Source organism: Scyliorhinus canicula, chromosome 6 (assembly GCF_902713615.1).
Source record: "Scyliorhinus canicula chromosome 6, sScyCan1.1, whole genome shotgun sequence".
NCBI lineage: Eukaryota > Metazoa > Chordata > Chondrichthyes > Carcharhiniformes > Scyliorhinidae > Scyliorhinus > Scyliorhinus canicula.
In genome coordinates, this window is record NC_052151.1 from 110486782 (window position 1) to 110512722 (window position 25941).

At 46.6% G+C, this 25941-nt stretch overlaps 1 protein-coding gene across 1 annotated transcript in view; it reads right to left on the reverse strand.

Moving 5' to 3' along the window:
• ptchd4 (patched domain containing 4) overlaps positions 1 to 25941 on the reverse strand; it is a 109349-nt gene that overhangs the window by 68804 nt on the left and 14604 nt on the right. Inside the window, exon 2 of the mRNA XM_038799891.1 lies at positions 10933 to 11410. Coding sequence (XP_038655819.1) covers positions 10933 to 11410 — 478 coding nt within the window. The remainder of the gene's footprint in view (positions 1 to 10932; positions 11411 to 25941) is intronic.

Consider the following 25941-nt stretch of genomic DNA (forward strand, 5'->3'; position numbering starts at 1 on the left):
TGCAGAAGGAGGCCTTTTGGCCCATCGAGGCCGCACCAACTCTCCAAAGGAACACTCCACCTCTCCCTGTAACCCGGTGTATTGATCATGGCCAATTCACCTAACCTGCGCATCTTTCGATACTTAGGGGCAATTGAGCATGGCCAGTCCTTGCAACACCCTTTGTAAAAGTCAGAAAGAATCAGGCTGAGCCCAGGGTTATCTTGTTTGAAAGGAATAAAAGAAGCGAGGTCGTGCAAAAAACTTGGTGGCGCATTGTGCTTATGCAAACCTTGCCATAGTAAAATGGGTGGAGTTGGAGATTTTGGCACCAAAGGACCATATGATGAAAGCACAAAGTGCTGAAGCTCATACACTAAAAATGTTTAATACTTTGTTCAGGCGAACAAATTTGTGGTGGACATAGTAGTCCCGACCGTCCTGAGCACGATGGGGGAGAGAGTTTTCAACCTCTTGCAAAATCTGGTGCAACAAAAAAAAGCAGGCTCGAATACATATTGTGAGAATGTGGAGATATTGCAGAGCAATTTCTCAACTCAAACCTGGGTCATCGGCAAGAGGGTCTGGTTCCACATATCTAACCAATACAATGACTAATCAATTACACAATTCGCAGCTACTTCGAAGAAATTAGCTGAATACTGCAAATTTGGAGATGTCTTGAATGACACTATTAAAGACAGACTAATGTGTGGGTTAAGAAGTGAAGCCATACAAAAATGTTGTTAACAGAAAGCAACTGTAACCAAAAGAAGGCTTTAAAAGTCGTGATCTCCATGGAATTAGCAAATAAGGAAGCCTAACAATTAAGTTCGAGCACTAAAATCAATAAAATGGCTGAGGCCCGAACACATTAGCAGGTTCGACACTGTTGTCAATGTGCAAAAAAAAACTGGTCACACAGCAACAGACTGTTGCAAAGATGCAAAATGCAGAAAATATGGTGAAAAGGGGCACATCAAACATGCGTGTTGGGGATAGAAACAACGGGCTTGATTCAGCGGAATAAAATAAATTCCACTTTTGGACAGGTTTGATGGGGTGTTTCTCGGTGGCTGCAGTACTGTGGCACTTTGCTGGTCATTTGGGCCTTGCGGAGTTTCTCTCCACAGAGGCCACACTCGCCTGAACTCGCCTGCAGGAACAGCCCCTCTGAGATCGGGTGCATTTTGACCAGCTGCCCTAATCGCTGCACACACCACCCCCTTCAGGTCCTCCCCCACATTCTGGACCCACCCTTCACCTCCCATCCCAACATTCTTGAGGCCCCTGAAACCTCCCTCACCTCACCCTCTAATGGGCAAGCGCCCCGGGCCTGAACCCTGGCAATGTCAACCTGGTACCACCTTGGCACTGCCGCCTAGCACCCTAGCAGTGCCACCTGGGCAAACTGACAGAGCCCTGACCACCCGGGGGGCTCTAATGGACTGCAAGATCCTCCAAGGTGCCATCACGCGTGTTCATGTTTGTGGAAAGCAGTGCTAAATAACGCCCGGTCGAGGTCTCGCAGACCCAGCTGTTGACTCCCAGACGCCGGGTGAGAGCAGAATTCAGGTGTTTGAATTAGGCCAATGGCTCATTTAAATATGCTGATCTGGATCATGCCCAGTGGGGGTGAGATCCAGATTGCGCCGGGCGGAGCGAGTTGGATAACTTGTTGGGCGCAACATGATGGCTGAATTGCGCCCAACAAGTTCCAAACAAGAAAAAGCAAGAACCAAGTGTATCAAATGGAAAACAGAAGCCGTGGTAAAAGGTCCATGTGATTAAAAAAAGGTGCAAAAAAGGACCACAGTCTTAGTCAGCTGACTGTCGTTGAACGTACAGGCCATTGCAGGCATAACAAACTGTTACTCGACCACTCCTGTACTGTATGGACAACTGGTAAAAATGGAAGTGGACACTGGTGCAGTTGTTTCATTGGGACCAGAAACTTCTGATCACGAGAAACTACAACCTATCACCTTAAAACCCTCAAAGATAATATTTAAAACATGTACTGGGGAAGTAGTACCATTGACAGACCGTGTTGATGTAAACGTGCAGCTAAACAGACAGACTGCAAACAGATGGCACGTTGTTAAAGGTAACTATCCAGCCCTAATGGGGAGAATCTAGCTGGAGAGAATCGCGCTAAACTGGGTCGAGGGGAATCTCATGTCAGAGTCCAAAGCAGGCCTACCAAAGATTTTAAAGAAAAATGATACAGTCTTTCATGGAAAGCTGGGAAATATGAAAGAGATTGCAGCCAAGCCAAAGATTAAGGATGAAAGCCAAGCAAGATGCTCAAAAGCCTGGTCAGCGCCATATCCAATTAGGCCTCAGGTAGAGGCCAAATTGGAGAGCCTGGTCGAGACAGGGATCCTCAAACTCGTTAACGTAAGTTATTGAGCCAAACCCATAGTGCCCGTACAAATATATGGGTGATTTTAAAGTCACTATCAATTAGGTACTGTGATGATTTATCTGCAGGATCTGCTAGAGGCCAACATTTCAGTAAAGTTGACTTCAATAATAAGATTTACCTGCAGGTAAATGTAGATCCCCATTCACAACAATAGTTAACAAGCATGACACATATTCAAATAAAAAAGACTTCCATGTGGCATCATAGGCACGATTCTCCGCTCCCCACGTCGGGTGGGAGAATCGCGGGAGGGCCAGGCGACTCACGACACGCCACCCTGGCACCCCCCAGCGATTCTCCCAACCCCCTGCTCGCCGAATCGCCGCTTGCCATTTTTCACGACGACCGGCGATTCTCCGGCCCGGATGGGCCGAGCGGCCTGCCGTTCCCGACCGGTTCACGACGGCGGCAACCACACCTGGTCACTGCCGTTGTTAACATGGGCACCAAATGCTCGTTTGTGGCCTGTGGGGGGCGGAGAGAGGAGTGAGCACCCCGGCCGTACTCGGGAGGGGACTGGCCCCCGAACGGTGCCCACCGATCGTCAGGTCGACGTCTCAAAGGGATGCACTCTTTCCCCTCCGTCACTCCGCAAGATCAAGCCGCCACTGCGGGGCAGTGGAGGGGAAGACGGCAACCGCGCATGCGTGGGTTGGAGCCGTTAGCGGTCGTGACGCAGCTGCACATGCGCGGGTTGGAGCCGGCCAACCTGCGCATGCGCGGCTGACATCACTTAGGCGCCGCCATCGCGGCATTCTCGGCGCGCCGCCTTGACGCAAGCGCCAAGGCCCGGCGGCTGAGATTTACGGAACGCCACTCCTAGCCCCCTTGGGGGGGGGGGGGGGGGGTGAATAGGGTGCGAGGATGAAACTCGGCCGAGTTCACGACGGCCTTCCCGATTCATCGCACGAGCGGAGAATTCCGCCCCACAACCGCACCGGCGCTATTCCAACACGCAGTGGATCAAATTCTAAGTGGACTAGAAGAAGTTCAGAGCTATGTAGGTGAAATCTTAGTTATGGGCAAGAATGAAGAAGTGCATCTTCAAATTTTAGATGCTACACTCCAGAGACGATAAGATTACGGACTATGAGTAAGGAAGGTTAATGTGAATTCTTCAAATCTTCTATTGAATGGAGACTCCCGTCGGCAGCCATGGACTAAATGGTCACACATTTGGCAGCTCGAGGCGGTTTTTTCAATCCTTTTCCCCGTTTGCTGGGCAGATGTTTTGGTAGAAAAAGGTGCAGTGGTGCTGGAGGAATGTTTTATTCCGCTGGTGGTGTCGGTGAATGGATTCGCGGACCAGAAGTGGGTGGAGAAGGCAGGAGCTGTAAGAGCAAGAAACTCTTTGTGTGACACAGGGAAGATGGCAGAGGCTAAATGGTCGCCCCTGCTAGCCCAATGGTTAGCGGAAGCAGTTGGTTGACTTCTTGAATGAGAAATTTAGCCAGACTAGGAGGGAGGCTCATGTAGATCTGGCGAAGGTGGTCGACCCGTTAAAAGCGTGGACTGATCGGGTGGAGCAGAGATTGGAGAGCCAGAGCCAGGTGATCAAGAAAGTGGAAGAGAAGGTGGGGAGCATGAAGGGCAAATCAGCTGACTGTTAGCCAAAATCGGGATGATGCAGAAGACCCATAAGCGGCTAAATGATGGAGGATCTGGAGAACCGCTCCCAGAGACAAAATTTAAGGATTGTTTGGATGCCAGAGGGCACCGAGGGAGGTTACGCTGGCTCATATATAGCCAAAATGCAGGAGCAGCTGATGGAGGAGGGGGCCTTTGACCGGCCCCTGGAGGTCGACCAGGTGCGTAGTACGTTGATGAGGAAGCCGCAGTCGAACGAGCCACCGAGGGCGATGGTGGTGAGGCTCCATCAGTTCCTAAATAAATAAAAGATCTTGCGGTGGGCCAGGCAGCTGAGGAGGTGTAGCCGAGAGGAGAGCCGGGTTCAACCGAGTCAAGGCTGCCCTCTTCAAGAAGGGGGTGAAGTTCGGGATGCTGTACCCGGTCTGCCTTTGAGTGACTTACAATGGCATTGAGCATCATTCTGGAACACCAGAGGAGGCAACGGAGTTTGTGAGAGACAATGAACTGGCAGCAGGTGGAGGACATTGAATTCTGGAGGAAGTATAAGGAGATGTTGGTTTTCTCTGCCCCTTTTTGCTCTATTGTTTTTGGGAGTGATGGTTAGGAGAAAACCTTTCTGTGGGTTTCTGTGGTGGGATGTTGGAGGAACGTGAAGGATGAGTGCACCTTTTTCTTATTTTATTGTTATTTGCATGATGGAAGTGTGCGAATCAGTGGGGGGGGGGTAGGATGTTGGGCGCCATATGTGGGGGCTGCAAGGCTAACTGGGCAGGCTAGTTAATGGGAGTGCAGTGGGGGGGGGTGAACAGTTGGTTAGAGTGATAGAGGGGATGGGATTGTTGTTTTCTTTAGGGGAGAGGGGGTCAGCTGACTAAGGTGAGGCTGTTGTGGCGTAGTTGGGAAGGAGAACGGTGTACACCCGAGAATGGGCCTGGAGGGTCACGTGACGTGGGCCGGGGCTTGGCCAAGAAGGGTTATGGATGACCGACAGGGAGGGGAGGGGGGGGGGGGGGGGGGGGGGAGTGCCCCCTGACCGGGTTGGACACAGGAAATGTGAGAGAGCTTAATGGGCCAGTCAAAAACCACGTGTGTTCACGCACCTGAGGAGCTTGCCTTTTTGCAATTGAAGATCGGGGATCAGATTAGGCTAAGGAGAGGCTAGGTGGGGCAAGTGTTGCATTCAGGATTAGATATGAAGGTGCGGAGGTTGGCGGTGCTGATAAACAAGCGGTAGCGTTTGAGTGGGGAATTGAGTGGCAGCTTTGGGGAGAAGGTTTTATAAGAAGTCTTCTGAGGATCTGGGACCCCTGCTGGTAAGGGTATACAATGAGGCGATAAGGGATAAGGGGGAACTTCCCCTATGTTATCGCAGGCTTCGATATTTTTAACCTTGAAGAAGGATAAGGACGGGGACGCGGAGGGGGGCCTTGCTAAATATAATGAATTATTATTGGGCAGCGAATATAGCCATGGTTTAGAAATAGGTGGTGGGGGAGGGGCAGCATGGGAGTGGATGGAGGCAGCTTCATTTAAGGGTACAATCTTGGTGGCACTGTTGGCAGTGTGTGTCCTACCGCCCAATATCACTGCTAAATGTGGATGCCAAACGGTTGGAAAATATCTTGGCCTCGCGGATTGAGGACTGTGTGCCGGGGTGGAACAGGTGGGGTTTGTAAAGGGAAGGCATCTGCTGGCTAACGTTAGGCGGATGTTAAACGTGATAACGATACCCGTGGAGGACAGGATGTGGAGGTGGCGGTCGCTATGGATGTGGAAAAGGCATTCAATTGGGTGGAATGGGAGTATTTGTGGGAAGTGCTGGGACAGTTTGTGTTCGGGCAGGGTTTTGCAGACTGGGTTCGGTTGCTGTATAGGGCGCCAGTATTGAGTGTAAGGACGAATCGGGTGAGTTTGAGGTATTTCAGACTACACTGTGGGTCGAGGCAGGAATATCCACTCTCCCAAGTGCTTTTTTCCTTGGTGATTCAGCCACTGGCAATGGCGCTTAGAGTGTCAAGAAGTTGGAGAGGGATAGTGCGGAGGGGTGGGTGGAACACAGGGTCTCGCTATATGCAGACGATCTGCTGCTTTAAATATCAGATTCACTGGGAGGTATTGGGGGCATTATGAACATCTTAGAGGAATTTGGCTGGTTTTCTGGATATAAGTCAAACATGGGGAAGAGTGCGATCTTCCCAATCCAGACAAGGGGACAGGAGAGGAGGTTGGGCGAGCTGCCATTTAAAGTAGTGAGTGCGATCTTTAGGTATTTCGGCATCCAGGTGGCGCAGGGATGGGAACAATTACATGAATTGAATTTGGCGCGGTTGGTTGAGCAAATGATGGGAGATTTAAAGAGGTGGGATGTGCTCCCGTTGTCACTGGTGGGGTGGGTGCAGACAGTGAAGTTGTCGGTATACCCAAGGCTCTTATTTGTTTTCCAGAACCTCTCGATCTTCATTCCAAAGTCCTTTTTAAGGAAAATTAATGCTCTGATTTTGGCGTTTGTGTGGGCGAGGAAATCTCCATGGGTAAAGAAGGTGCTGTTGGAACGGGGACGCGGAGGGGGGCCTTGCTAAATATAATGAATTATTATTGGGCAGCGAATATAGCCATGGTTTAGAAATAGGTGGTGGGAGAGGGGCAGCATGGGAGTGGATGGAGGCAGCTTCATTTAAGGGTACAATCTTGGTGGCACTGTTGACAGCACCTCTGCCATTCTCGCCGGCCTAGTGCTCCATGAGCCCTATGGTGGTGGCGGCCCTGTGGGTGTGGGGACAGTGGCAGCAGCATCAGTTGGAGGGTGCCTCAATGCGGGCACTGATCTGCGGGAATCATAGATTTGCAAAGGGAGAGGGTGGGGTTGTGCATGGGGTTTCGAGGGAGGCGGCGGGCGGGGATCGAGAGATTCGGGGACCTTTTTGTTGGGGGCAGGTTTTCGAGTTTAGAGGAATTGGAAGAGGAGTATGAGCCGCCCAGTGGAAATGGGTCCCGGTATTTACAGGTGCAGGATTATGGGAGGAAGCAGATGCCGCCCTTTCCCAATCTGCCACCCCCGGGGCTACAGGATAAGATGGTATCAAAAGCAGGAGTGGTCGAGGGAAAGGTATCGAGATTAACAAGGAGTTAATGGAATGGGAGGAAGCCCCAATAGAAGTCAAACGGAAGTGGGGGAGGAGTTGGGGGGAGAATGGAGGCCGGGTTGTGGGATGAGGCTTTGAGGAGGGTAAATGCATCTTCCTCATGTGCTCAGCTTAGCCTTATCCAATTCAAAATAGTCCATGGAGCGCATATGACGGTGGCCAGGATGAGCAGGTTCTTTGACGGGGTGGAGGATGGGGGGGGGGAGGAGGAGGGGGGGGGTTATGAAGGAGTTAAAATGGGGAAGGCAGGATGGGTGGAGGGGAATGGCAGGAAGGGTGGGGTGGTTGGGTGTTATTTATTTGTTATGAGGCTTCCTGTTTGTTCTTGCTTTGATTTTGGTTGTGTTTAATGTATATTCAAATGCCTTAATAAAAATACTGTTTTTAAAAATCTTCTATTGAATATCTGGGACACGTCAAAGATACACAGGGACTGCACAAATCACCTTCAAAAGTAAAAGTCATAACTGAGGCACCTGCACCTCGAAACATAAATCAACTTCATTCATGTTGGGGCTTATTAAGTTATTGTGAAATATTCGTCCCTAATCTAACATCTATTCTCAAACCTTTACACAACTTATTGTGTTAATACAGGACATGGAAAGGAGTGGATCTGTGCGAGACAGCCTTCATAATAATGAAGAAGTCACAAGAGGCTTCAATGAAGTTACTGTGAAAAGCCCCTAGTCACCACATTCCAGCACCTGTTCGGGGAGGCTGGTACAGGAATTCAGCCCACGCTGATGGCATTGTTCTGCATCACAAGCTAACTGTTTCGCCCACTGTGCTAAACCAGCCCCTACAAGCTAAGGAGACATTACTGAAGTCAGAAGCCTGACACACTTGGATTTGAAGTTACCATTGCAACTGGCTTAAGACGCATCACTTTCTGGGGTAGGAGCTGTGATTTCTCACATAATACCCAATGGTGAAGAGAAATAAATAGCGTTTGCATCAAAATCCTTGAACAAAGCAGCAATGAACTATGCGCAGATAGAGAAGGAAGCTCAAGACATCATTTTTAGAATCAAACATTTTTACTAATACTTATAGGGACAGAAATTTACTTTGCTAACAGATCGTCAATCACTGACAATTGTAATGGGGCAGCACACTGGTATTTCATCCTGTGCAACAAGCCACATGCAGAGATGGGTGTTGATGTTGTCAGCACATAAATATACAATAAAATATTGTAAATCTAATCTCCATGGAAATGCTAATGGACTCTCTCGATTACATTTATCTAACGAGTCATCAATAAATAGTTTGAGTGGTAACATTTTCAATTTCGAAGAAGTCGATGACACGCCTGTAAACACATGACAAGCTATGCAGTATATCCGAAATGATTCACTATTGTCAGAAGTTATGGACATGGTACTTTGTGGCAAAACCACAGGAGCAAACCCAAAGTTGAAGCCTTATGTTCCCCGAAGACTCAAACTATCCGTTCAGGCTGGTTGTCTCCCCTGGAGAATGAATGTCATCATTCCACCATTGTTAAGGGACCGTGTCTTAAACCAACTTCATGTAGGTCACTGTGGGATAGTAAGAATGAAGGAGATGGCGAGAAGCTACTTTTGGTTGCCAGAGTTCGATAGCGAAATCGAGGAGAAGGCAGGGGTGTGTTCAGCTTGTGCAAAGGTTCGAAACCTGGTACCGCTAGCGCCATTACATCCATAGGAATGACCTGAAGGGTCATGGCAAAGAGTTCATCTAGATTATGCTGGACTATTCAAAGGATGAATATTTTTCATTGTGGTAAACGTGCACTTGAAATGGCCTGAAGTCAGCATTATAGAGACTACATCCTCCGAGAGAACAATAGAAAGACTGGGTGTGAATTTTGCGAGCTGTGGTTACCCCTGAACAACTTGTCAGTGACAATGGGCCACAGTTCATTTCACAAGAATTCAGAGGTTATTGAAAAGAGAACGGAGTCCAACACGTCCGATTTGCTCCTTATCATCCTGCCACAAAAGGGCTGGCTGAATGGTTTATTCAGACAATGAAGCATTCAGTGATAGTAACTCGTGAGCAAGGATCATTGTCTAAACAACTAAGCCAATTCCTGGTGTCATATAGGAATATAACATGTTAGACAACCCAAAGTTCTTCTGTATTACTCATGATAAAACATTAGTTATTCACAGCGTTTGAACTGTCGATGCCACCTAGGACAAGTGGGATTGTTGAGGAATCAGCAAAATCAAGTTTGGTGACATGACAACAGGGCTAAACTCCATGTTTTTCAGAAAGGTCAGGAAGCATTGGCCAGGCGGCAAGGTGGCACAGTGGTTAGCACTGCTGCCTCATGCCGCCGAGAACCCGGGTTCGATCCCGGCCCTGGGTCACGGGGTCTGTGTGGCGTTTGCACATTCTGTGTCGGATTGGCCATGCTAACTTGCTCCTTAATTGCAAAAAATAAAAAAAATTAAAGTATTGGCCAAGAACTATACCACTACTGAGAAGACGATACCTGCCATCGCCATAGCATAGACAGGACCAGTCTCCTACACCATTCACTCTCAGGATGATGTAGTGTGGAGAGGACATGCTGATCAACATTTAGCAACTAGAACTAGTCTGTGAGAGACAGAGTGAACCAAATGTCTGCAGCAAACTGTGCCAAGTGAAGATCTAGATATACCTCAGAAACTGACAATACCAGAAACAACTGTGGAAGACAGTAACCCATTTGAGGACACTTCAACACCGAGTCAACCTGTAAACACGACGCTGACTGGTTGAGATAATTGCAGACGATGACCAAACTACAGTAAAAACACAAGAAGTTGCAGTCAACACAAAAACGCAGGCACCTGAGGTTCACTGAGAACCACTCAAAAATTGATGTCCCCCGAAAGATCTAACTTATTGACTGTTGTGTTGTTAATTGTTCATAATGTAAATTTGGATTATTAACATCATATTGTGTTTAATTGCAGGTACCTCTAATGTAAAGGGGGAGGAAAGTGTTGTGTGTTCAAGTTTGTTCCTTGTTGGAACAAGGTCACTTTAAGAGCTTGATCATGTGACATACTGATGACATCATTGGCAGTTTGGGCTGGCTAATAGTCAGCCTATCCTAACAACCTGTTAAATAAACACCTTTGCAATAAAGCTCTTGTTTGTATCTTTGTGGTCTGCAAGCCGATCTTTTAAAAATACCACACATGTGTTTTGTGCTGTCTCCTTAATCAAACCTTTCAGAATACAGAAGTCAGGTTCAGAAACAGTTGTGACTTTTACTCAAAACTTTACAAATTTTTGCAACATCCTATTCGTCCTCTATCAGTGATTACATTTTATAATTATACAGGTTGAAAAAAAAGGCAACAGTGAAACAATCGGTCTTGTTAGTTTAACTGGTTTGATAAACTATCACTTTGACTATTGTGTGGTGAACCTTTCAGATAAGATTTTGAATGGAGTTGGTTTGAAATCATCATTCTTTTTCGAATTAATAAAGCACAGGAAAAAGTCCAGTTATCATCTGTATAGAACAATTATAAAAGTTTTCCCATTATCTAATCTTTCTTCATAAATAGGTTTTCTATCTGTCAGCCTGAATTTAGTCGAGTAGCAGAAAGGTTTTTCTGTAAAATGGGTATGCTCAAACATTCGTAGACATAAGCAACACAATTCCAATACATTTAACACAGCTTTGTTATGTTTTTATCATGTTCATTATAAAGGAGATATAAGTTTCACAAATGTACCCTTGAAAATGCACACACTGAAACTATGGTTTATTAAAGAGAGAGGTTTTGGAGCAATAATTACCCATGGCAAAGAAAGGGATTCCCAGTAGAGTGGAGTTGTATTTGCCATCAGTGCTGATGAATATCCCTGCTGCAGTGACAGTGGAAAGGCAGATTGTGATAACTCCGAGCAGTCCTAGGAAGGGTTTGCTGCGGAGGCAGTCCCTCATTGCGCTGGTGAGAGTGGCAGCAATCAGAACCAATACTAGACTTACCACCACCTCAGTCCTGGCCACAGTATTGGTCTTATAGAAGTCCTTCCACAGACCAGAAGATGTCAAGGGGTACAGCTGCAGATCACCGTGCTCCTGTTGAAATTTAAGCATGAGCTGGCAGAATTCAGCTTCCCATTTCTCTGCAACATCTTGTAAGGCAGACCCGTAGCTTTGCAGGTAGTAGGTGATCTGTACTGCACTGGCTGATTTAACCTGGTGTTCTCTACTGTTGGGGATGAAGATCACTCCTCCAAGTTGATGTCCGATAAAAGTCACCCTACCGTCCTTTAATGATAAAATGATTATGTTCATATTAACTTACAGTTCACAAAAAAGATTGTACAATTTTTCATTAAATATATTAGAGCTAAACCATGCAGTGTTATACCACTAATAAAACCTGATAAGCATTTAATGTTGTCATGCTGAAAATAAAAATAATCAGAATAATTCCTGCTGTTTGGAAAGATGATCAATTCTGACTACAGAGATCAGAGCACCTAGAATTTATGCACTGTTTTTTTGTATGAATTAGTATCATTTCGGTGAGTGAGGAATTTAGGGAAGACTCCACTTCCTGTGATATTCTTCTCCTTTCAGGTCCCATTGATCAATCTTGATGAGATGAGAAAAGAAGTTATCTTTTGGCTGAACTGCCATCATGATCTTACTTTCACCAATGGGGTGCCAAGCTATAATTGGAATACATCTTTGGTCAATGTCATTGGGGAATTGATAAGCGGTCGAAGGAGCACTCAGCAAGTTAAGTCAGACTGTTGAACTCAGACTGTTTCTACCCCATAAGCTCACCATTGCGTGAGAAGGTTTCATGCTGACATTCCTTCTGATTCCACTGGGTAGGCTCTCTGGTCGTGTGAATGGCATGAACACCTACTTGTGTTATGAAACATGGTTTTGTCCCAGCAATTTGATTGAAGTGAAAAGCAAATGGGCATATAGAATTCCTATCCCACCACACTTGCAGTGGTCAAGTTGGACCTCTACCTTATGTGCAGAAAAAATACTTTATTTGCAGTGAGAGTTTAGGATCTGGAATGACTTTCCCGAGAGTGTGGTGGAGGCAGATTGTCAAAAGGCAACTGGCCTTATACCTGAAGAGGAAAACAAAATACAGGGCCATGGGAAAGGATGGGTTAGCTGAGCAGCTTTTGCTGTGAGCTGGCTTAGATATGACAGGCTGAATAACCTCCTTCTGTGTTGTAACGATTTTACATTTTTACCTGGTGTCGTACTTGACTCCAAGGTAACCCTCCACTCACATAACAACGTCATCACTAAGATAACCTATGTCCACTTCAATAACATCACTTTACTCTGTCCTGCCTTAGCTTATCTGATACCAAAACCCTTATCCATGCCTTTGTTCCCTCCAGGTTTGATTATTCCAACACATTCCTGGAAGGCTTCTTATGCTCTATCCTCTGTAGATATGTGGACATCCAAATCTTTTTTGTCCATGTCCTTACACACGCCAAGTCCAATTCACCTATTACCTCTGAGCTCACTGACCAACATGCACCCCATTGGCAAATCGTTGATTTTAAAATTCTCATCCTTATTTTCAAGACCCTCCACAGCATCACTCTTTCATATCTCTTTAATCTCCTCCAGCCCCACAACCCTCTGTGATATCTGCACTCCTCGAATTCTGGCCCCTTGAATATTTCTGATTTCAATCACGCCACCACTGACAACCATGTCTTCAGTTGTCTTCGCCCTATGCTCTTTGATTCAGACCCTACATCTCTCTACCTCTCTTGCTTCCTTTAAGATGTTCCTTAAAATCTATTCCTTTGACCAAGCTTTTGGCCGTATGTCCTAATATCTCCTTGTATGGCTCTGTGTCATATTTTGTCTTATGATTCTTCTGTGCAGTGTCCTGCAACATTTTATTAAAGCCACCATATAAATAAAATGTGTTGTTGTTCTATATATATATGCGCTTTTTATATACAGTTAGTTTCTGAATTCCTCCTTGCAAGCATAGAAAGTAGTGTTGGTGTTAGTGGACAAAATAAATCAATAATCTTTCTGCATATTTAACTATATGTAATTTTAGTAGTGTTTTAGTGAAAGCAATATGCTGGTTATCATAGAATCCCTACAGTGCAGAAGGAGGCCATTCAGCCCATCAAGTCTGCACTGACCCGCTGAAAGAGCGCCCTACTTAGGCCAATGTCCCCTGCCCTGCGAGGAACCCAGAGCATCAGAAGGAAACACACGCAGACATGGGGACATAATGCAAATTCCACACAGACAGTCACCAAAGGCCGGAATTGAGCCCGGATCCCTGGCGCTGTGATGCAGCAGTGCTAACCACTGTGCTACTGTGCTGCCTTTATGTTGTAAATATATGTAATGTGCCTTGAAATACAGTGCTATAATTTCCCATATCATAATTGTAAAGCTTTAATATAACAAATATTATCACTATAATTGTAGGTACCATGGATCTGCAGTTAATATGCAGTTCTGTTGACACAGCACATTTTGAAGGTTAACAATAATGTCCTCAGGTGTAGATCATTTATAATTGGGTTAACAGAAGTGCTGCAGCACACAAGCACAAAATTAACTTTAACTATTGTGACCTTCTCAATGAGACTTTCTCACAATCTCACCGAAACTGTTTTATTGATGGTGCTGCCAGATTTACCAATTGACAAGCCCAAAATTGCCATGATTTATTATATTGCGCAGACATTTCCAGAGAAATAAGTGTTTTCTTTGCTGTCAGTTGATTTTTAAGGGGTATGGGCTTGCAGCTTGATTCTGACACTAAATAGCACTAAATTAACAATCTCACTCAAAGAGAGAACAACATTACTGCTGTGGGAAATGAAGCAGTGTTACCGTGGTGAAGGAAGGGGTGCTTAGCTAAGGATGGAGTTGAACGGTATTCGGACAATCAATGTTTCAAGTCACATTTCAGTTTGTTTGTGTTATAGAAGAAAATTTGCGGGTGAAATCCACCCAAAGATTGACAAAGGGCGTGATTCAGTGGAAAAATTTCAAAGTGTAATTTTGAATGAGTTTGGTGGGGTATTTCGCGTTGGCAGAGTTGGCGAGATCATGGCCTGTATTCAACCGCACTTAGTCACAAAAATGAGTCCCCACGTGAATCTCGTCATTCCTGGCTTTCTTACTCTCACCTCATCTGCTCGCTGCTAACAATGGGGAGCTCATTTTAAATGCTCCCTCATCACTCACTCCAAGTCAACAATTGAGGACGACAGCACGCAGACCTGCTCCTCGCTTTGGGGATGTCAACCAGACCAGGCTTCTCGACACCATCGATGAGAGGTGAGGTGAGGAGGTCGGAGAACCAGCAGCAGGGTCAGCAATGCTGTGTGGGGGGCAGTGACAGCTGCAATGAGTGCGGGCAGCATTACCAGGAGGGCTACCGTCCAATGTCGTAAGAAGACAAATGGAGTGGAATTCTCCGACCCCCGCCGGGTTGGAGAATCGCCGGGGGGTGCCGTGAATCCCGCCCCTGCCGGCTGCCGAATTCCCAGTGCCGGGGATTTGGCAGAGGCGGGAATCGCCCGAGCCTGTCGGCGGCTGCTGGCAGTGCCCCCCCCGGCGATTCTCCAGCCCGCAATGGGCTGAGTGGCCGCCTGTTTTCGGCAGGGCCCGCCGGCATAAATTAGAGTTGGTACTTACCGACGGGACCTGGCTCCGTGGGCGGCCTCCGGGGTCCTCGGGAGGGACCCGGGGTGGATCTGGCCCCAGGGGGTGCCCCCACGGTGGCCTGGCCCACGGTCGAGGCCCACTGATTCCCTATGCCGTGGGGGCACTCTATTCCTCCGCGTCGGCTGCTGTGGACCTTCGCGATGGCCAACACGGAGATGAACCCACCTGCGCATGTGCTGGGATGACGCCAGCACACGCTGGTGCGTCTGCGCATGTACCAACACGCGCCGGCCGTTGGAGGCTCTTCAGCGCTGGTTGGCGTGGCGCCAAGCCCCTTCCGCGCCGGCCGGTGCGGCGCAAACCACTCCGGCGCTAGCCTAGTCTCTGAAGGTGCGAAAGATTCCGCACCTTCGGGGTGGCCCGATGCCAGAGTGGTTCACACCACTCCTTCACGCCGGAGTTGCCTGCCCCGCCGATTCACGCAGAATCTCGCCCATGACCGCAATAGATTTCCATTTCTTTCCTGGCATCAGTTCCGTCTGCCACCCCTGAAATTCCCCTCCAGTCGACTGACTGCCCTGAATTCTGAAGTGGTGGTCGCACATGATCTGAACATTCAGGGGGTGGACCCCCTTTCTTTTACGATAGGATGCCTCGGTGCTCACAGGGCAACATGCATGCCACCAATTGTCCCCTGGACTTGGGGCGTCCCAGCAATGGCGGTGATACCTGCAACTTGGGCAGCTTGGTGGGCCTGGTCCAGGTTCAAGGTGATATAGCCTGATGCCCAGAGATCTGGAACTTGCCATTGTGAACGTGCCAAGTGAATTGCAAACTGGATCGCAATTCTCGATTTTACCCTCTCCCGTTATTCAAAGGGTGTGTCCCGATCCGCGCTAGACGCAACGCAGTCACGGAATTGCACCCGAAATGTCATTTTGGGTGAGCTTGGTGGGGTGATTCTGGCCAGCTTTATGGATGATTTCCAGACCTGGATTGACCCACAGTTGTTCATTTTTCTGGGACTTAAAATTTCTTCTTACATTGGGGAACTAAAGCTGCCAGCCAAACAGGCTCCTCAGAGATTGGGCACTGTTTTGAAAGAGTACACCAATCTCAAAGTGAGCTTTAGCATCCCCACACCCCCCACCATGGATAATGCAACTGCCCTGCAGAAATAGACTACACCTCCAACCCTTGACCTCTGAGGGGCTACCTCCCCCATCAATAAATGTGAGCGTGAGACACCCCATCAATCCTAGAGGGCATTGGGGCCCCCTCACCTTTATGGCCCTTTCAGTACCCCCTTTCAGGACCCCACTCCTCCACTTTCCCTACCTTCATGATGCCCGTGAGTCAGGTGACTCACATGCAGTTTTGCGCTCGGTGCAAAGCCCTTTATGGGCCTCACCAATGATGCTCCTGGCACAATGGGATCAGCACCTGGCACAACGCAGTGGGAAAATCATGCCCCATCTTTCTCAGGAGGGTTAATTGTCCATTGATCAGAATTGTTGAAACTATGAGTGCAACATGTCAACCAGGTGTTGCAGCGACAAATATTTTTGTCTCAGTCAGTATGGTGTATAAGGAGCTAAGAAAGCAGTTTTACTCAAAGAAAGAACATCCCAGTTTAAATTGATGCAATTATTATCCACTTTAGTCAATATGGTTGTGATTAAAGGCCATGCGAGAGTTCAAGCTACTTCGTTCAAACGCAAACCTATTGAAGCATCGTTATTATGTCTGATGTGTGTTTCATTGGCCATGTATATAAATTAAATTGATTGTCAAAAACCTTCAAGGATCCTCAATCAAGCTTAATAGTGAAAAAAAGCTGTTCCGTAAGGACACTACTTATATCATGGATCAGTTTTGATCTATTTATTATTTTGTGTACCAAAAGAAACTTAGAGCAGAATTTTACACTTCCCGGCCAGCAGATTTACAGGTGAGGGTGCTCGCAAAATGCCATGACCACCTTGTCTGGCACCCACCCGCCTGCCAAGGCGGCTGGCACAACCCTACAAGCAAGAGTGGGGAGAGAAATTGGGCAGCCCATCCAACAGTCTGCAAATTGGCCAATTTATGGCCACTTGCTCTTTCTGCCACTATTTAATTGGTGGTTAACTGTGACAGGTGACAGATCAGAGGCCCAGCAGGCTTGGACCTTGGGGAGAAGAATAGGAGGTGCCTCCTTTACAATCCCCTGGTTTGTTAGGAGGTACCCTTCCAACCCCAGAAGCGGCAAATATCATCTTTCCCCTCCCCTTCCCTCCCCACATCACCCCCAATCATTGGTGACAGGCTCTGAGGCAGGGGTGATAAAGTAGGCATGTCCCCTCCAAAAATACGACTGGTACAACGAAATCTATACCTCTCTGGCTGCCTAGAGGAATATAGGGGAAGATCAAACAGAAAAACAAAGTGTACGACGGGCACAAAGAGTAAGCATTGCAGATAGCCTAGGCGAGTATAGGAAGTGCAGGGACAAGATAAAAAAGGAAATAGCAAAATCAAAGAGAGACCATGAAAAATGATTAGCAAGTAAAGTTAAAGGAAACCCAAATATATTAATGGTAAAAGGTTAGTTAAGAAAAAAGTGGGACCCATCAGAGATGAAGAAGGGAGCTTGCGTGTAGAAGCAGAGACTGTGGAAAGTGTTTTAAATGAATATTTTGTCTCCATGTTTACAAAGGAAATGGATTATGCAGATACAGTAGTCCAGGAGAAACACTCTGAGATATTGGATGCGATAACCACAAAGAGTTTTCAGAGTACGCCATTATTATTTTCCAATTTGGGGTCAATTTAGCATGGCCAATCCACCTACCTTCCCATCTTTGGGTTGTGGGGCCGAGACCCATGCAGACACGTGGGGAATGTACAAACTCCACATGGACAGTGACCCTGGGCGGGGATCGAACCCGGGTCTCGGCGTTGCAAGGCAACAGTGCTAACTACTGAGCCACCTTGCTGTCATGAGAAAATCATAAAGAGAGTGGAAGTACTCAAAGAGTTGGAATCCTTGAAAGTTGATAAGTCACCAGGGCCAGATGGACTGTCTCCAAGTCAACTAAAGGAGGTCAGGGAGGAGATAGCAGATGCTCTGAGGATGATTCCGCAATCCTCAGTAGAAACACGGGAGGTACTGGAGAAATGCAAATGTGGTTCCATTGTTCAAAAAGGGATTGAAGGAATGCCAAACAATTATAGGCCAGCTTGTCTTATGTTGGTGATGGCAAATTAGTAGAATCAATCCTGAGAGATAGGATTAACTGTCACATAGAAAGGGACGGACTAGGTAGGGATAGTCAGCATGGATTTGTTAAAGGAAGGTATTGCCTCACACATTTGATTGATTAATTTGAGGAAGGGACAAAAGGGTTGATGAAGGTGGCACAGTGGATGTTGTGTACATGGATTTTAGCAAGGTGTTTGACAAAGTACCACATGGCAGATTGGTCAAGAAAATGAAAGCCCATGAGATATGAGGCAATGTGGCAAACTGGATAAAAAGTTGGCTTAGTAACAGGAAACAAAGAGTAATGGTCGATGGCCGCCCTTGCAAATGGAAAGTTGTTTCAAGTGGTGTTCCACAGGGCTCAGTGTTGGGACCCTTATTGTTTGTGCTTATATTAATGATTTGGATGTGAACATGGGGAGCATGATTGAGAGCAGATGATGCAAAGATTGGCCGAGTGGTGGACAGTGTAGAAGATAGCTCTAATCTCCAAAATGATATAGATGGGTTGGTGGAGTGCGCGATAAAGTGGTAGATGGAATTTAACACAGAGAATTGTGGGTCATGCATTTGGGGAGGTCAAACAGTTACGAAGAGTATACAATAAATGGGAATATACTAAGAGCGGTTGATGAAGTGAGAGATTTTGACAGGTCCCTAAAGCAGCAGTTCAAGTAGACCTACCATGCTCCAAGAAAAACCTACCCTGCACCAGGGAAAATGGTCTTGATTTCTTTAATCAATCTATATAACTAGAGTTACTCAAGTCACCAATCATTCTCATGGATCTGTTCTGCACATTCAGCTGCCTTGATACTTTCCAGAAATGGGCACCCAAAACTGAATGGAAAACTCCCATTGAGTTGAGGCTGAACCAGTGTTCTATATAGATTTAACATAAACTCTTTGCTTTTTCACTCTATGCCCTCATTTATCAAATCCCCAATTTTTAAAATTTGTTTCATGGGAACTGAGAGCAGCTCGCTTTACCAGCATTTATTGACTCCCCAAACCTGCCCTCGTTTTCAAAGGGCATTTGAGAGTCAACCACATTGCTGTGGACCTGGAGTCACATGTAGGCCAGACCAGGCAAGGATGGCAGATTTTCATCCCTGAAGGACATGCGTGAACTTGATTGTTTTTATGACAATTAACATGGTCATCATTAGACTTCAAATTCCGAGAGCGGGATTCTCCGGCCCCCCGCCGGGTTGGAGAATCGCCGGGTGGTGGCGTGAATGCCGCCCCCGCCGTCTGCCGAATTCTTCGGCGCCAGGGATTTGGCAGGGGCAGAAATCGCGCCGGTTGGCGGCCGCTGGCAGCGGCCCCGCCCGGCGATTCTCCGGCCCGCGATGGGCCAAGTGGTCACCCATTTTCAGCCGGTCCCGCTGGCGTAAGTTAGAGTAGGTACTTAGCAGCGGGACCTGACGGCGCAGGCGGCCTCCGGGGTCCTCAGGGGGGCACAGGAGGAACTGACCCCGGGAGGTGCCCTCACGATGGCCTGGCCCGCAATCTGGGCCCACCGATCCGCGGGCGGGCCTGTGCCGTGGGGGCACTTTATTCCTCCGCGTCGGCTGCTGTGGTCCTCCACGATGGCTGACGCAAAGAAGATACCCCCTGCGCATGTGTTGGGATGACGCCAGCACACTCTGGCGCTCCCACGCATGTGCCAACTCGCGCCGGCTGGCAGAGGCCCTTCAGCACCGGTTAGCATGGCGCCAAGCCCCTTCCCCACCGGCCGGCGCGGCGCAAACCACTCCGGCACCGGCCTAGCCCCTGAAGGTGTGGAGGATTCCGCACCTTTGGGGCGGCCCGACGCCGGAGTGGTTCACACCACTCCTTCCTGCCAGAGTTACCCGCCCCGCAGAATCCCGCCCCAGATTTTTTTTCAGGATACTTAATGCTTTATTAGTTGCTCTCCCAATTTGTCCTGCCATCTTCAGTAACCGATACATGGGTAAACACACGTCTCTCTGCTCCTGCACCCCTTTAGAATGGCACCCTTTATTTCATATTGCCTCTCCAGGTTCTTCATACCAAAATGAATCACTTCACATTTCCCCGTATTGAACTTCATCTGTCACTTCTCTATCAATTCTCCCAATTTGTCTATGCCCTTTTGAAGTTCTATGCTATCATCTTCACAGTGCTTCCAAATTTCACATCATCCACGAATTTTGAAAATATGCTCTTTGCATCAAGGTCTAGGTCATTCATATATATATATATATGGAAGAGACACTTACCCCCGGGAATGTCACTACAAATCTTCCTCAGTCCAAAAAATATCTCTTAATCACGACTCTCTGTTTCATGTCACTCAGTCAATTTTGTATCCATTTTGGTGCTATCTCTTTTATTCCAGGAGCTATGACTTTTCTCACTGTCAGAAAGCATTTGCTCTGATACTGCTGTAATGAGTATGTTTTGTTTGGATAGAGGTCTGCCTGTTCTTACCCTTGAAGTGTGTATTCCAATTAAATAATTAAGCAGCAAGCTTTTATGAGTTGAAAATAAAACAGCTATTTATTCTCATAGATTTACCCTGAATTAACATAATGTCACACACAATCTCTCCCTCACACACACAAACATACACACATACAAAGATTGGATACTAATACAGATAGTGTGCTTTTACAGCTTACATTTAATTCAGTCTCTGGTTTATGATTTGCGGTCTCACAAGTGGCAGATCAATGGTTTGTTGAATCAATAGACGATGTAAAGTTGACCTGAGGATATTTTAAACCGTGTTCACAGTCAGTTGGGACCTTTTATGCAGTTAGATGGAAGTTAGTACTGAGATAAACTTTAAAACTGGAATAAGTTAAGTATTTTGGCTTAGTTGAATGATTTACAGCTAGTTTCAGGGTTTGGATTTCAGACTGTCCAATGGCTTAGTTCTTAAAAGTAAAAATGGCATAGCCTTTATCTGTAGCTGTTGCCTAGTTGGTGTTCTTAGGTAGCATGCCCAAGTCTCTCCTGGGTCTTGGGGCATGAAAATATCTCTGGATCGGAAGCCAGTTTTGGTTACATGGCCAACAACCATTATCCACCCAGAATACCTTACAACCAAAAGGCCATTGATATATAATAAGAGACAAAGGTTTTCACATTGTACATGTGAATAACTGGTCTCATCAGTTTTTCTTTGTTGACCTGCAAACCTGGAGAAATAGAGTCTAAAATTCCATTGACTCTGTGTTTTGAGTAAACATGCAAACAATGGTAAGTATGAATTCCACAGATAACATTTGTCATGGTTGGTCCATTTCAGGAGGAGGTACTCGCCCATGGTTATTCAATTTGGTACTCTTCAGATGCTTGGTCCTCTATGTTGTATAAGCAAAGGTCACCTGACCTCTTGGCAGCCATCTCAACAGTTCAAAAATATCAATTTTCAATATATAAAAAGCCGATCCAGATGCTTCTATATGAGCTCAGTCCATGCTTCAAGCTATGAATATGGCATGCCTTTACAGGGCATGAAGCATCTCCGCTGCATAGAAAAAAAATTGGAATTTTGATTACTTTTTTTTACATTGCTTTCTTGGTAAAGCAAGAGAACTAGGTCACACATTCTGCATTTGTTCTATGATCCATATATTAATTTTAGAGTGCAATTGTCTGTAACAGTTTTCTTTCAACCTTAGATTTCTCATCATCTCTCTTGGGATGAATGTTTGTTGGGTGTTAGGGACTGTCTTGAAGAAGACATGAATTCATGGTTCTGGTGCCTTCAATTCCATTTTCCTTTTAAAATTTCTAGCTGTATTTTGTCTGGTTGTCTCGGACTTTTATCGAAATTTGTTTGTGGTGCTTGGGAAACTTTATCACCAGCAGACACGTGACTTCTGATGAACTGTCGAATAGTGCAGTGTCCAGTTTAATTCGGAGTGCTGGAAATAATTGAATTTCACAGGGTGTTGCATGTCCTATGCGAATTATTGTTACTGCATAGCTGTCCTTAACTCTTCAATAGCTTCAATGCTCTTTGTCTTAAGGTGTATTGTCTCCCTGTTGCCATTTACCTGGGGAATGGATTTTCCCAAATCGGTCCCACGTACTCTGGGACATTACTGTCCTCAGATGGTGATCGAGCATCTACTGAACTCTCCTGTGGCATTTCAAATAGGTGAGGGACCTCCCTCACTTTCTGTCTGATTTATTCAGAACTCTCTTAGTTTTTCTTTAAATCGTGGAAGATTTATACTAACCGCATCTCAGGTGCATTTCCTTCAAACTCTGCTGCTTTAGTTCCGACATTTCCTCTGGCTCGATTTTGGAACTTTTAAATTCTACAGGCTTTACTCTGGCTGCTGTAAATTTGATGGCTTTAAATTCTATGGGCTCTATCTTAGCTCTTGTAAATTCTTTTGGCTTATCCTTATTCTCTTTATCCCTTACTCAGTGTATTCCCTCCTCTCCTCCATAGATGTTAGGGGCTTCCTCAATCCTCAGCAGCTGAGCAGCATTTTGCTTGTTCCCATCATTTTTTTCCAGACTCCAGGAACTGCTCATGACCCTCTTGACACAAAGCTGCATTTCCACCTGAGTAATTGCCCAACAATGGTTCATGCCCAACACTGTCAAGCTCGGAATGACCCTGACTGTCAATACTGAGGAATTGAAATAATTAGTATTAGTAAAAAGGTAGTACTGGAGATATTAATGGGACAGAAAGTTGAGAAACCACCTGCAGCTGATGATCTTCATCCCAGAGTTTTGGAAGAGATGGCTGTAGAAAATTCTGGAATTTCAGGACTTTGTAGCAGATGCAATTTAAGAAAGGAAGTAGAGAGAAAATAGAAAACTACAGAGCTGTTGTTTTCCTGACATCAGTAGTAAGAAAAATGCTATTATAAAAGATGAGGGGCTGGATTCTCCCCTACCCGGTGGGGTAGGGGGTCCCGGCGTGTCGGAGTGGTGTGAACCACTCTGGCGTTGGGACACCCCAAAGGTCCGGAATCCTCCGCACCTTTAGGGGCTAAGCCCTCACCTTGAGGGGCTAGGCCCGTGCCGGAGTGGTTCCCGTCCCGCCGGCTGGCATGGAAGGCCTTTGGCGCCATGCCAGCCGGGGCCGAAGGGACTTCGCCGGCCGGCGGAGGTCCGCGTATGCACGGGAACGTCAGTGGCTGCTGACGTCATCCCCATGCATGCGCAGGGGAGGGGGGTCATGTCCACGTCGGCCATCGCGTAGTCTATGGCCGACGCAGAAGGAAAAGAGTGCCCCCACGGCACAGGCCCGCTCGCGGATTGGTGGACCCCGATCGCGGGCCAGGCCACCGTGGGGGCAGCCCCCGGGGCCAGATCGCCCCGCGTCCCCCCCAGGACCCCGGAGCCTGCCCGCGCCGCCAGTCCCACCAGTAAGGCAGGTGGTTTGATTCACGCCGGCCGGACCGGCATTACAGCAGCGGGACTTTGGCCCATCACGGGCCGGAGAATCGGCAGGTGGGGCCCGCCGACCGGTACGCCGCGATTCCCACACCCGGCGAATATCCGGTGCCGGAGACTTCGGGAGACGGTGAGGGCGGGATTCACGCGGGCCTCCGGCGATTCTCCGACCTGGCGGGGGGTCGGAGAATCCAGCCCGAGATAACTGGACACTTAAAAATAATGTTAGGGTTGGGTAGAGTCAACATGGATTTATGAAAAGGAAAGCATGTTTAACAAATATGCTAGAGTGTGTTGAATATATTAGAACAGACATCAGAAACAGTAGCAGATACTGTCTTTTAGGTTTTCACAAAGATTTCGATAAGGTTCCATTCAGAAGGTTAGCAAGCAAAATAAGAGCACATGGGATTGTGGGTAACACAATGGCATGGATTGAGAATTTGCTAATGGACAGACGACTGAGAACTGAAATAAACAGGTGATTCTCAGTTTGGCAAGCTTTGACTAGTGGGGTACCACAAGGATCAGTGTCTCGGCCCCAGTTATTCCCAATCTATGTCAATCATTTGGCAGTAGGGACCAAATGTAATATTTCCAAGTTTGCTGATGACATAAAACTAGGTCAGAATGTGAGTTGTGAGGAGGATGCAAAGAGGCTTCAAGAGGATTTAGACTGGCTAAGTGAGCAAGAAGATTGCACGGAGAGAATATGTGGAAAAACGTGAAGTTATCCACATTGATAATAAAAAACAGAAATGCACAGTATTTGATAAAAGGTGAGAGATTGGGAAGTGACACCCAAAGGGATCTGTGTGTTCTTGTTCATAAGTCACTGAAAGCTAATATGCAGGTGTAACAAGCAATTAAGAAGACAAATGCTAGGATGGCCTTTATTGCAAGAGACTTTGAACACAGGAGTAAAGAAGTCTTTCTATAATTGTACAAAGCCTTGGTGTACAGTTCTGGCCTGCTTAACTAAGGAACTGCCATAGAGTGAATGCAATAAAGTTTCACCAGATTGATTCCTGGGATGGCAGGATTGTCCCATGAGGAAACACCAAGGAGACTGGACCTGTATTTTCTAGACTTTAGAAGAATGAGAGTTGATTTTATTGAAGTATACACAATTCTTACAGGGCTCAACAGGGTAGATGTAGGAAAGATAACCCCCTGGCTGGGGGTTCAAGAACAAGGAGACACATTCTCAAGAATAAGAGGTAGGCCATTTCAAACTGAGGAAATCTTTAGAATTATATACCCCAAAGGACTGTGAAGGTTCAACCATTGAGTAAATAAAGGACAGAGATTGATAGGATATCTCAAGGTGCGTGGGGATAGTGTGGGGAAATGATACTGAGGTTGAAGATCAGTTGTGATCTAGTTGAGGACAGAGCAGGCTTGAGGAGCAGAATTACCTACTCCGGCTCCTATTTCCTGTGTTCCTATATACTCAGGTGACCAACTTACTCTGCAGGTAAGTTTTAACTAAGAAAACTTTCAATCATTTGTCAGTTTGTTCTTTTATGAACACTGTGGTATTTGTTCAGCTTTCAGCTGGAAATTCTCTGCAGCTTTTGATACAAGCGGAGTTTGAAGGCGGACAATGTTCTTGAAGGTATTTATCTTGTTTTCTGGGGCCTGGGTTAGAAAATATATCATTTTCACTTGTGTAACACTCTGGAATGTCCAGCTGAGCTCAAGTTGTAAATGGCATATCTCATGACGATAGATTGGTGTGCCTGCTGTTAGTTCTTTGACATCCCAACAATTTTCTTAAATATGCTCAGGTTTTCCACAAAAAAATCTCACAGAGCAGGCTCCTACTGCTTTCCCATACATATTTTTTCTTTCAAAAGTGGAAGATTGCTCTGCTTTTCCTTCCCTTATGTCCTTTTCTCTGGGGTATGTTTCTGTTTCATCCGCCTTCTCTCTATTGCTCCCTAGTTGCTCCCGTACCAGCCTCCCTGAACAGGCGCCGGAATGTGGCGACTAGGGGCTTTTCGCAGTAACTTCATTGAAGCCTACTCATGACAATAAGCGATTTTCACTTTCACTTAGTTTATAAGATGTGAAGATGCTGGCGTTGGACTGGGGTGACCACAGTAAGAAGTTTTACAACACCAGGTTAAAGTCCAACAGGTTTGTTTCAAACACTAGCTTTCGGAGCACTGCTCCTTCCTCAGGTGAATAAAGAAGAGGTATGTTCCAGAAACATATATATAGTCAAATTCAAAGATGCAAGACAATGCTTAGAATGTGAGCGTTTGCAGGTAATTAAGTCTTTACAGATCCAGAGATAGAGGTAACCCCAGGTTAAAGAGGTGCGAATTGTCTCAAGCCAGGACAGTTGGTAGGATTTTGCAAGCCCAGGCCAGATGGTGGGAATGAATGTAATTTACCACTGCCAGGATTCTCCGTCCAGCGATGTCGGAATCGTGAAATGTGATTGGGCGGAGAATTGCATGTGAGCCGTAAATTGTGGCTGGGAGTCTGACAGAATGCCATGCTCAGGTGCCTC